The sequence below is a fragment of the Dermacentor albipictus genome, chromosome 10 (assembly GCF_038994185.2).
Source record: "Dermacentor albipictus isolate Rhodes 1998 colony chromosome 10, USDA_Dalb.pri_finalv2, whole genome shotgun sequence".
NCBI classification, from domain to species: domain Eukaryota; kingdom Metazoa; phylum Arthropoda; class Arachnida; order Ixodida; family Ixodidae; genus Dermacentor; species Dermacentor albipictus.
The window spans coordinates 85,393,166-85,405,876 of record NC_091830.1 but is presented as its reverse complement, the minus strand read 5'-3'; the positions used below and the strand labels follow the sequence as shown (position 1 = coordinate 85,405,876).

The window sequence follows — 12,711 nt, the reverse complement described above, 5'->3', positions numbered from 1 at the left end:
TGCGCCATGGATCACGTGAGCAGCTCGTCGCAGAGATCAGAGAAGTACACCATCGCATAGTCGAAGGACACCATATAATATATCTGCGGTTGCCTAGTCACTGTGGAATACATGGCAATGATCGAGCAGACGCAGTTGCCCGATCTGCTCATGTCAGCGTCAACTGCGTTGCCATTCCTCTTTCGAGAGCCGACGCAGCGAAGAAATTTTCCGCACTTGCGCGTGACCTTACATTAACTCAGTGGATTTCATCTGATTTCACAAGTGCATGCCTTCATACCAAGGACCCTGATTTACAGCTCCGTATTCCGAGCGAGCTTCCATGACGTGACTGCACCCTTCTAGTCCGTCTATGGTTTGGAGTAGGATTTTCAAATGCGTACTCTTTCCTTATCGGAATGGCCAACAGCCCACTTTGTGACTTCTGCGGGTGCAATGAATGAAAAAAAACGCGCACCTTCTTTGTCGGTGCTCTCGTTTTAATCCGCAAAGAGCAGTCCTCTCAGCCACCCTAGACCAACTGGACAAGCGCCCAATGACAGAAAACAAGATCCTGGAAAACTGGCCTACGCGAACATCAGCGCGATACGCTATGAAGGCGCTGCTGCGGTACCTAAAAGACACCGGACTTTTTGACAAATTGTGACGGTACACTGTCTGATGTGATGTATACGGTGACACTGTTTAACACTTGGAACGTCTATGCGGGCTGTGTGACAGTGCCCACAGAAACAGTTCGTGTGTACGTGCGTGTATGTGTTTAGGTGTTTGTTTCCTTCTTTCAATTCTTCTCTCTCGCCTATCGCATCCCCTTGCCCCTCCTCCAGCACAGGGTAGCCAACCGGAGCTAATCACTGATTAACCTCCCTGTCATTGCCTTTCTCTCTCTCTGTCTCTTGTTCTGCCACATGGCCTGGTGTCAGTGCTCGTTATCTCGCTTGCGCTGTCTCTAATGCGCGAGAAAAGAAGCAGGAAATTGTCATATTTGAAGTGTTTAATAATGCTTCCGATGTGCAGAACCTTTGCCTCACATGAAAGAACGGTTGAGCGAATTTTTATTTCGCGAACAACGTGCGAAATCGCATAGCCCTCGGGAAATAAGGCTAGGTTATTTTTATTGAGTATGTAAACGAAGTATCGAAAGATCTTTAAAGAAAAAAATTCGACTATTTCCCGGTGTAAAAGCCCCACTCATCTATAATATTCTTCACCTAAAACAGTGATTTGTAGGAAACTTTTGATACATGAGATTCACTTTTGCAAAGACGCACGTCTTCTACAAATGCACACATTTTGCAACGAGCTACTAATGGGTTCACATGCGTGCATCTTCGTCACGAAATTCCATACTTATGCAATTTTGAGGCAAGTAAGGCTCACCTCCCACAAACCGCTCTTTATAAGAGATTTAGGTTTCTTCCCACCTCCACCCGCCAAAACAACTCGCCGCATTTCATGTGTACACAAAATGAAACTATTTCACGTCAAGCGAAAGTTGTTAGCTGAACGTTCTTACGACTTTGTCATTAGTCCATACATTCGGCACATCCGATCTTCAATGGGTTAAAGTTCATATATAGGATGCGTCGCTGTGTGAGACGCACAGGCAGAATCATCAGAAAAGACCATGTCTTATACGCTTGAAAGTACGGTAAGCGTTCCATGTTCTAGCGCAAATGGCAGCGAATCTAATGGTAACGATCTTCCTTGGCTGGGTTTTTCATATTAGCACTGGAAGAAGTCATATCATAGATTCCGATAACTATAAAAATTGCTTTTTTTATCCAGAATAATTTCTCTCTGCTTCATTCACCAATTTTGAATCAGATTTTTTTGTTGGGAACCACATATAACTGTCAAAATGTTGTTCTAAAAAAGCAATTGTGCTGATTTAGCTGCTGAAATTTGGCCCACCGATCTGATGTCATCAAATTCGGAAACTTATAAAATATATTCATGCTTCTGTACTTACTCATACATATATCATACATCTAAACATTCACACAAGCATGAAAGAATGAGGACTCTGCTGTGAAAGCTACTTCTTTTCAGAACCGAGTGGTAATTTTATTGAATCTGTTTAAACGTTGACCAGTATCCGAGTGATGCGGCTGTGGCTATTAAGGCTTGAAGTATGGAATTTTCTGGAAGAAAAATATATCGAATAATAACTCAGCAATTTGTTTTGAAACAGGAATGCAATTTAAAGAAGGTGCCGCTTAAGAATGTGCGTGTTTTTACAGTACCGCAATAAAATGGCAATAATTTGTTTTGTTCTCATTATGATGACCGAGAGTTCCATCAGATATCTTCCGTGGGCGTTCATCGATATTGCGTTTCAAGCTTCGTGATTTGAATTACATTGTTTGAAATCAAGATAAGCCAGCGATATCAGCGACAAGACAACCAGGCTTGCGTTAACTTTTTCGCATAAACGCTAGCGCATAAACATAGCTTTGCACGTATTCAGAAGCATGAAGCAACATATTGCTTGATGTATTGAGTATTGCGAAGTTGACGTGAATATCCGGGGTGGTAGATTTTCTTAAAATTCCTACCGCTTTCTCATTGGCGCTGTAAAAATGTGTTTATATAAACAAATTAATAAATAAATATACGTCAAAATAAAATTTTCTATGGCTTTTCTGAGAGCCATATCTTGTCGGGCGTAGAGAAAGAATATATTTTGCTGTACTTCAGAGACAAGTTTGATACGCCCACGATGAATGTCTGTATGACTCATTAAACTGAACTGTTTTCCTGCTGAGTGAGCAGTGAGCCGTCATATGGTATGACAAATAAATCGAGCTCTTTCGCTTCAATGAGGCAGACGTCAGTAGCTAGCGCCAAGAGCGCCCTCAGTCACGTCTGACGGCAAGCCGCTCGCAAATCCTGATCGTGATTTCCCCCAAAAAAGAGGTTCGCTCTAAGAGGAATAGTTCAAACGATCTGGAGTGGTTGAACGAATCTTCCTGATGTAATAAGCGGACTTGGCTCTTTAAGTGAGATGTCCTCTCCTCGCACCAAAGACATTTATTGCTCAAACTGTGCTGACAAGTCTTGTCCTACGTGGCGCAATCTCCTCATAATTCAAACAGTGGTACGTGATACCTACGTTTGCTTGTCAAAGCTATTCTAATCTGTACGGGAGAGTGCCAATTAAGGATATTTGGATTAATCCCGGCTTACAGGATAAACAGCGCATACAAGGCACGTGAAGCCCGAGAGCCTTGATAAAGAATGAATAATTTATCTTCCTAGCAACTTGTTTCCTTTTCGGATCTTACAAAAAAGGCTACCATTTCCATGTCATCGTCTCTGAGCGTAACAATGCATGGCGAAAGCCGTACATAGGGTGCCTTCATGATTCCCTCGGGTTACCTTGAGTGCGACATACGTTACGAATAAGATGTCCTGTGGAACTTTCGGGCTCTCTGGAAATCCAGCGTCCACGTCTGGTCTTTTATATTTCATTCGTGTTGATGACATGCATTTTTTACGTGACACACGGTGCACTTAGGAAAAGTGTCAAAGGCGCTATTGAAACATACGGCAGCTCAACGTTCCACAACGTATGCGGAACCAGTGGAAATATATTTGCGTCTTAATAACCTCTACACTCGCCCTGCCATTTTCGACATCATGTGCATTCGCGAGTTCCCGTAGTCTGATGTCTGCACTCTGTGGCGCTATTTCAAAATTGTCTAATGACACCTGGCATTCAGATTTGAGCTTCATGTGAACCACAATGTCAACAGAACTTATGTTAAGTGTATAGATACGGTATTAAATTGTAATGAGTAGTAGAAAGGCGATTAAGCGATTGAACAGGAACCTATGGCTAGGCCGAAAACTTACGCTTTTGTGACCACCGTATCGTTCAAGGACCTTCGCCGGTCATCAAAATTAATGTGAGGGATCAAGTCAGTTCAGTGTTCATGCATAAGTCAACGTGCGATCCAAATTATTATTCTGATTCCTTCATTTATTCTACATTACGTGACAGTTTTGCCGTTGCATGTGTCATTTGATTCGGCAAACCTCTTGCGCTTTTACCTGATGATGTCACAATAGTTCGTTGAAAGCGGCGAGAGGCAGACAGTAGCGCAGCGCACGTTTTGCAGTGTTCTCTTTTCAACAAGCATCGACCCAATGCTCATGAAAATATAAACGTGCTAGTTCTCTATCCCGTAATAACGAAAAGAAATAGAGAAACACTTCGATAGCTTGCGCAGTGTGCTCAGGTCACACTAGGTGGTGTCGTAGAGCGCGTGACTGTCGACTCTGCGTAAGAGTGTGGGACATACAAATGTTCCACTACGTCGGCATCCGCGATCTGTACTCCGAACCCGAACACGCTCCTGGGGCTGACATTTCGCGTCGTGTTCTAGCGAACACTTCTGCCGCGTGCGCATCTGTTAGTGGCACCTAACGCAATGGTGAGCTGCCGTGCTACGTCGGCGTGCTGGAGGCATGCGGGCCTATGCCAACATTGTCTTAGTCCGCGCAGCTCCGGAGCACGGCCTAAATCGACGTCAGCTGCTCTAAATAAAGCGACAATTTTATTCAAACCCATGACAGATCAAGTTTTACATGGCAGCTAAGGTAAAAGCGAATGTCGTACATGTGGCTGCGCTGCTGACTGCGAGCGCAGGGAATGAAAGCATAACAGTACATAAATGACAGCAAAATAATCAGATATATTACGCTACGTAAGGGTTGTTAGATCAAAAACGATTTGCGCTATGACAAGAAATATGTAAGACAGAGAGAGCTAAAAAATAGAAATGCGAAAATTGTGCACTGGTGGGAATTTCGAACTAAGCGATGAGATTAAATAAATGAGGCAAATCATGGAAGCTTGATGCCCAAAAGTGCAGTCCCCTATATTTTTTGTAAAGTATGAAAGTTGCGGTTGCAAGAAAATTTGGAATACGCCATTTCAGAGGCGAATAGGTATATTTTCTAGGTTGTCCTCTTAATGTTAGTTATTACTAATAACAGTTCCTAATGCTTAAGAAGACAAAACGTAGTTATATGTAATACAATATCTCCGGATCATTGTTTTATTCATGGATAGCAAGCCGCATAACATTTGTTTCCACATAGTGTAAGCATCCAATACATGGTCCTCAAGGAAACAAGTAGAAATATGTTCACAGACCAATAACTGTGCAAAAAATGAATGAATAAATATATTTAGGTGAAGGTGACGCTCAGGCCCATAGTGATGGGTTTGGGATAGGCTCGTCGTCGTGACCGAAGACGAGACGTTTTTAACAGCGTGAACACCCTCGGCACCGTATAAAGGTCTCACCCCAAGCCTGAGCATCTAGATGCAGCCTAAAACATCAGTGAAAACATCAAGCCATCCCACTGTCTTCCACCTTTTTCAGTGCGCCACAGGACCAATTGTCTTTTTCATTTATTCCACAAACTATACTATAACTGCTATCATGGTGCTCTCCTGCTAATTCTTTATAGTAATTCCCGCCGTCTTTTCAATTGAGTCTGTATGCAGTGACTTCATGAATATACCAAATCTTGCAAGCATTCTTTTCTACGAAACACTATTGAAGACTGTAAAAACCTTCCTCAGACATTTGTCAAGGAGGTAAGCACCAAAAATTTAGAAGGTCCTACATACTTCTTCATTATCTGATTCCTCACGAATACTTTTTATGGCGATTAGTATTGATCCCCTTCTTTGGAGGCTTTGAATCTATCTATCTATCTATCTATCTATCTATCTATCTATCTATCTATCTATCTATCTATCTATCTATCTATCTATCTATCTATCTATCTATCTATCTATCTATCTATCTATCTATCTATCTATCTATCTATCTATCTATCTATCTATCTATCTATCTATCTATCTATCTATCTATCTATCTATCTATCTATCTATCTATCTATCTATCTATGCTTTGCCTAAAAGTGCGTCCGACGTCTTTCTTCAGGTTTCTTTATAAGTACGTTATAAAGGATTGGTCAGTGATTTTGTTCAAGTACGTCCGATGTTCTCGTTGCTTTCACTATCTTTTAAGTTGGAATACGTCAGGCTTGTTGAACGGCTGATTAAATGTTATCTCGCTACAGAGCTTTTCCCGTGTGCGGTGTAGAGCAGCGTTCTGCGTGCCTGTCTCGGCACAGCGTCCGCAAATCACTGTGCTCCTCAGTGCTTCGACAACTGCCGCAGCTACTTGTGCGCGCTTCCAGAGTTGGAAAAAGGCGTTCGATTTGGTGGCCTTCGACTCGATGCTTTGACAACGCATGCGTATCGCAAATAAGCCTTTGCTGCATTTGCGCTTCGCTACCGATTCACTAAATGATCGGTGGACGTCCTGTCGAATCGGAGCACTTCAAAGTTGTGAAGACGTGGAAGTCGAAACTGCAATCCACGGAGCAGCACGATAGCTAACTGACGAAAGCAGTGAAGCGCAACTCTTCTCAGTTCAGTTAGCTCCGCCAAGCGCTCTTCAAGTAACCTTCAGTTTTCGTTCGCCACCAGGCACGAGCGACCCTTGTCGTACCACTTGCTTTTTCGCTAAACGCAGTTCCTTCTCGACGCTTCGGTGGGATAATGCTTTTGGCACATCCCTATGGGAATCAGTTACAAAAATTTTAAGATTAGTAGCGCGAGTGAGAGCGTCGTGTTGGTCGTCATCGCTCTGCTTACGTTTAAAATCATTTACGGGTGTGTACGTAGAGTATACCCACTTCTAATTTGTCATAGCTTCGTCTACACAATCTACGTATTGCAATGCAGAGGGAATTCTGCGCAAACGTGATCTAGAAGGGACATACTTCGATGGTAATCAGTGACAGTGCGCCTGAGGGCTGCTTTTCTAACTGAGCATGCAGTGGTTGTTTTTGTTTAGTATATTATAGACGACATTTCAGTATTGAACTTGTGTAAAGCGCACAAAGATATGTTTTTAGAAACATAAAATGCACATAAAATGCGAGGTACGTTTCGAAAGTAAGTTTCGTCATTAATTTTCACACGGAATCATTACCGGATATAAACAGAATACACCACGGCATCATCAACTACACGACACGCACTAATTGTCTACATAGTCACCACCAACAAGGAGACTGCTGTCGTAGCGTGGAATCAGCTGGAAGAAACCACTCTGGCAGAACTCGTTGCCCTGCGATGCATTGCCTGAGACGTTACCTCTTTATCATACACGATCTGTAGGTGTTCATAGATGACGGACACACTAGTCCAGCTTGCACATTCATACCGGACAACGGCACACGCTTCCACAACCGACCACGTTGTCAGCACAAGTCATTCTGTCATCGTGGTTTGTACTAGAATATCTTTGGGCCGCGGTGATCTGCAACTACTCGCTCTTCTTCGCCGTTCTGCGTATGCGTCATTCCTGCACCGCCGGGGTTCCTTCCGCCGTTGAACCAGCAGGTCCCTCGTATCAAGTCAGCCGTCTAGTTAGCTGTCATTGCAGGAAAATTATCGATTCTTATTCGGGGCACGTGGGTTTGATAGCAGTTTGATCCCGTACTTTCATGTTACTTGGTTTGTCTCTGACAGCTTTCCTGACGTGATGAATGGTTTTCCGCCTTTATACATCTTACAAGGTAAAGCTTCGTAGTTGCTGTCGGGTGACGCACGGAAGTTTCTAGTGTTTCTCTTACACGCACAAGAAGGCACGTGTCAATGAGAGAAGGGTATACTTATCGAAGAAACAGCGCAATCAGCGTACTCATATACATGACCCGATTTCGCATCAGATCTCTTGGTTGAGTGACGTCAGGACATGTTGCTTGCGGTCACTTGCCGTTATCGCATCCAAGTGGCGAAAATGTTTTCCGCCACGTCAAAGACATTGCCGAAGATAAAAATAAATAAAGATGAAAAAAAACGCAAGAAAAGAATGCTAGGCCCGGGAAAATAAACACGAAAATAATAAATAAATATACCCTGGATCGCAGCGTATCAAGTACAGACGTAACCGCAACGCCACCGCTGACTGTTCTTTTTATACTTTATTACACGGGAGTTGAATTTTCAGGAAAACAAAAGGGCGTGCCAGAGAAGTTAAAGGTGGCTGAAAACACATGCAAAAGTCAGGCAAACATGTGCAGGCGTCCAACAAAGACATCCAGCCCAGCAGTGTTTCTTGTGCCGCGCACACTCTACGAACGTGAGAAGATCCTCAAAAAAAAAACGAGTCTTTGGCGGTGGTTCAGCATGGCTGTCGCACATTCTGCTGCGCTTACAAACGCTACTGGCGACTCTTGCCGAATCGCTTACTTAGCTGTTATATTACCCATTGCTGAATTTCTCTTAAAGCCTTCACCGCAATATTTCTGTTCCTTTCGAAGTTTCCAATCGCGCTTCTTGTGCGCTTTAGGAACATTACGCGTTAATATCATGTCATATAACCGACCTGCCACCTAGGAACGCTTCTAGATGCACCTTAGGGTTGCAAGGCGTGCGCCGCACTAGCATTGATTGCCGTCGAAATGCTCCACGGCACAAACTACGCCCTCGTGTTTGTGCGTGCTCATCGCGAGCACATGTGGTGACAGGAAAGCGTACGTGCGAGAAGCAGCTCTGCATGTATTTTTACTTCTGTACTCGAAAGGGAGTGCGAATATCCGCGCAGTGCTTTGCCGAACAGCCCAGTACCATTTCTCATCTCTTTAGGTCACACACTGGATTGTTGGCGCTTGCGTCTGACGTAACATTAGACAGGTCTGTCAATCAATCGGTCCGTAGGTCCGTCCTATTACATCGACCCATGGGCCGAAGTTGTGCGCTAGTTCGGGTCACTAGGCATGTGTTTGTGGTCGTAATGCCATCGCGGTCATTGTATCGCCGCCGGCATTACAGCTTGGTTATGCGAGAGCCTCACGCATATTAGAAGGACTCCCTGATCGAAGTTGTCAAATAGCTTCTGCCAGTGAAGGTATGCACTTGTGGTGGTGATGTCGTATTGGTTGTTTCATCGTCGTGTTTCCAGCCGCGTCAAACGAGTATCGTCAAGCTTTCGTCGTCCCGCCAAATACGTCATAAAACCTTCATGAATTCGTTGCCGTACCGTCGGTGGTACGCCGCTGTGGTTTTTCGACCGTCACCACAGGCTCGTCATACGAATCTCGTCACACCATTGTCGCCACGCCTTCTACGTCAACCCTTCTCGCAAATTCTCTAATAACTTTGTCCACTAGTTTGTGCTCGCACGCATGGTGCCACCATGCTCATTCCGTTGTCGCACCAGCTTTGCCGCACCACTGACATCTTGCCATCGTCGTCACACAGTCGTCATGCATTTCATGCGTAACGTCCCTCCAGTTTCCTAATGAGATCCTCATCATGCCGTCACCATCCCGACGTAATTGCCATAATTTTTTTTTTGCCAAAGCAAATAATTCAGTGCTACATTCTTGACGAGGACAGGGAAAGACATGAAGAGTGGGTGGCCTTCCCATACTGTGTTTCAGTGTCCTTAAGAAAAAATTGCATCACCAACAACAGGATGACGAAGGAGATTGTGGAGGCCTACGAGATTGCAAAATTAGACGAAAAGTGCGTAAGCAAGCCTTCGGTATCGCTACCTGAAAAGGAGATACGATTCCTCGGTTTATCTTTGTGATCACTGCAGTACATGTTTTCCCTGTGCTTCGCACACGTGCATGGTTTATCGAAATTCACCACTGAATGTTCTTCTTTGCTGCTACATTTGTTTCCACTCGTACGGTGTATTTTTAGCGATGCGTGTGATTATAAAATCCATAGCTGAAAGCGAAGAGCTGTGTCTGTGTATCTGTTTCTTCCTATGTCCTCGTACTGTCGCGCTTATACACTCTACCATGGATTGTAACCAACTAGCCCGCCAAAGTGTTTTAATCACCAAGTCCCGCAACGTGTTTTGCTAATTGAGTCACTGTCACGCCATTCTAATCGTACCCCCTTTTCATCTTATTGCATTCATACGATTGTCATGCTACCGTATTCATTGCGTCCTTGTCATGTATTGGTCATCATGTTTCCGCTTTCAAAGCATTGTGTGATGCGTCGCGCTTGCTCCATCTTCGGCATTTTAACTCGCTCACCTGACACTCGTAATTCTGTTGCAGTCACACAGCCATCTTCATACCACTGTCGTCGTGCTGCTCCCTTTGCAATTTCATCACTTCGCAAACGTCATCCCAGTGTCGTCATGGTTCATCAAATGGTTTCGTCATTCTATAAACGTCATTATAAATTCGTCATTATGTCGTAACTGTCGTCATTCACTGAAGATTATGCCGCCATAGCCATGCCATCGGCGTTATTGCATCGGCATGCAACAGGCCTCATCATACGATCGTGCATGTTTCTTCAACATCAATGAAGCTTCCTCATCCGCTTCTTGTCATAGCTTTGTCGTTATACAGCCCTTGGAATGAAGTCGTCGCCGTGCTATCCAGTCACACATACGCCATCAGTCCTTGTCCTCAATCCTTCGTCGTCACATTATCGTCAATGTAACATGTCAATCATTTAGGAATCGTATCGTCATACCACCATTGTCATAGTTGGACGTTCTGGAGGGCTAGTCGGTTCATAGCTTTAGACGTTTCTTATAACTGCACGAAAAAAACAGGGACAAGAAAGAAACACACACCACAGCACGAGCGCAGAGTGCCAAGTGTTTATTTTTTGAAAGCAAGCAACATACATATATATTGCTACGGCACAATATGTGCGATCACGAAAGGCCAGCAGTGTGAAGACGACGACGACGATTAGAAGCTAGCGCGGGCTGTTGCCTCTTGGCCAAGCGCAGCGTATTTTCGGGAACCTGTTCGGGAAACTCTGCACGTGTCGCATTGTCACTCTCAAGTGTGCCGATAAACATACAAACGTAAAAGGTTATCTGCTGGGTAACAGTGTATCAGTGATTGCGACAAGCGATGGCCAAAATAACCACGAGCCAATCTTAGAGCATTATAAAAGAGGGAGACATAAAATAAAAAAAACAGAAAGAAAAACAGGCAGAGATCGCTAAAATGTGAAGGAGAACGAATAAGGCAACCAACAAATAACCAATGTAAAGGCGAAGGATGAGGCCATAGAATTGTTTGAAGAAAGGAAAACGGGCAATACAAAAACAAGAAAACAACGTAACTACAAACGGGGAATATCACGCCGATGAACAAATGTGGAAATGACGTCACCAAGGGACGAAGGCTCAACACATGGCTTGATGAAAACAACCATGCAAATTGGGAATGACGCCGACTATTGAATTTACAAACGGGACTATGGAAAGAGTGAGACCTGGTGAAAAAAACCAACGCTCGGTTGCACTCCCAGCACAAAGCACCTACAACGAACAACACCAAAAAAAAAAAACCTTAGACCGCCATTTTTTTTTAAATACATATTCCAGAAACATCACTTCTTCTGGAAGCAACGAGACAGATGGCGTGCGAATACATGTGTAGTTATTCTTTTTGTACGTAGAACGCTTCGACAATCGCCTTCACAGTCTGATCCCTCCACTAGAACAGGAACGTTGTTGTAGTCAAAATGGGTTTGGAAGGGTAGTTTCTTCCGCGCCCTTTTATTCCTCCGCATCTGTCACAGTGCAGGGCCAACGTTTCTCCTGCCTTGTTCTTTACAAGCCACTGGTGTTCTCGTGCCCTTTCACTGAAATACCTGCCCGTTTGTCCAATATAAATGTTGTCACATGCCAAGGCAATCGAATACACTAACCCACAAGCACAAACTATGTAGTGCGTTTTGTGAATGGTTGATTATTGTGGCGTATTCTTATTATTGTGGCGTATTCTTTACATTATCTGTAATAATGGGGCACACTCTGCTGAGCTTTCATGGAGCCGAAAATACGACTAAACTTGCGGATTGAAACTGGTTTCTAACTTGTGTTCGCATCATTTTTTCAGGGCGGACTTACAAGCTAGGCTATGTTGGCTCCCTTAACTAGTTAGGAATGTGCACTTTCAAACGACAGTGGGGCTTTCTTTGTCCTCGGGTTCTAAAACAAACAGATGTGTTTTGGCTAAAAATTATGACGGAGCTGCAAAAACTTAAGGGTGGTATATAACCCTGCCTAACTAGTGGGTGAAAAGGTGCCGCCTCGAAGCTGATTGGAATATCTCATATAGGTTATCTACCGCACTATTAAGCTTATATTGTGCGGGCACGTAGGCTATGACTAAGGAGTCATCAACATAAAGGAAATTGTACACGACTTGATTCCCGGAAAATAATTGCTGAACTCGTTTATCAAACGCTTGCAGATATATATCTCAAAGAATAGGTGCAACTAAAGAACCTATACATATTCCAGCCATCTTCACAGAGCGATTTCCATAAAAGGCAATACTGTGGAACTCAAATAAAAGGTTAACAGTTCGAGGAAATCCTCTGAGCTCACCCCTGCCGTATTGCGACAGGCTACTTCTTTGGTCTCTTGAATTTGTGGCTTAATAGCTGTGAACGGACCGTCATGTGGGATTGAGTAGGACAAGTCCTCAATGTCAATCGAGAACCCCTTTGTAGCCCTAGGAAGATCTTCTTCCTGGTGTCTGACGACTTTCGTGGAAGATCGGACTATAAAAGGGTCCTTGCCAACTATCATCTGCAGGTTTCATTGAAGAAAGTTCCCAATTATCCTTTGCGAAGTGTCTTTTTCTGAAATGATGGATATCAGGGGGCTG

At 43.9% G+C, this 12,711-nt stretch overlaps 1 protein-coding gene across 2 annotated transcripts in view; it reads right to left on the bottom strand.

Moving 5' to 3' along the window:
• Window positions 1-2,042: 2,042 nt before the first annotated feature.
• The window catches only part of LOC139050826 (uncharacterized), a 139,230-nt gene continuing 128,561 nt past the window's right edge, over window positions 2,043-12,711 (bottom strand). For both annotated transcript variants that reach the window (XM_070527601.1, XM_070527602.1), the window contains exon 8: window positions 2,043-2,144. In XM_070527601.1, the coding sequence (XP_070383702.1) occupies window positions 2,121-2,144 (24 nt within the window). In that variant the 3' untranslated portion in view covers window positions 2,043-2,120. The remainder of the gene's footprint in view (window positions 2,145-12,711) is intronic.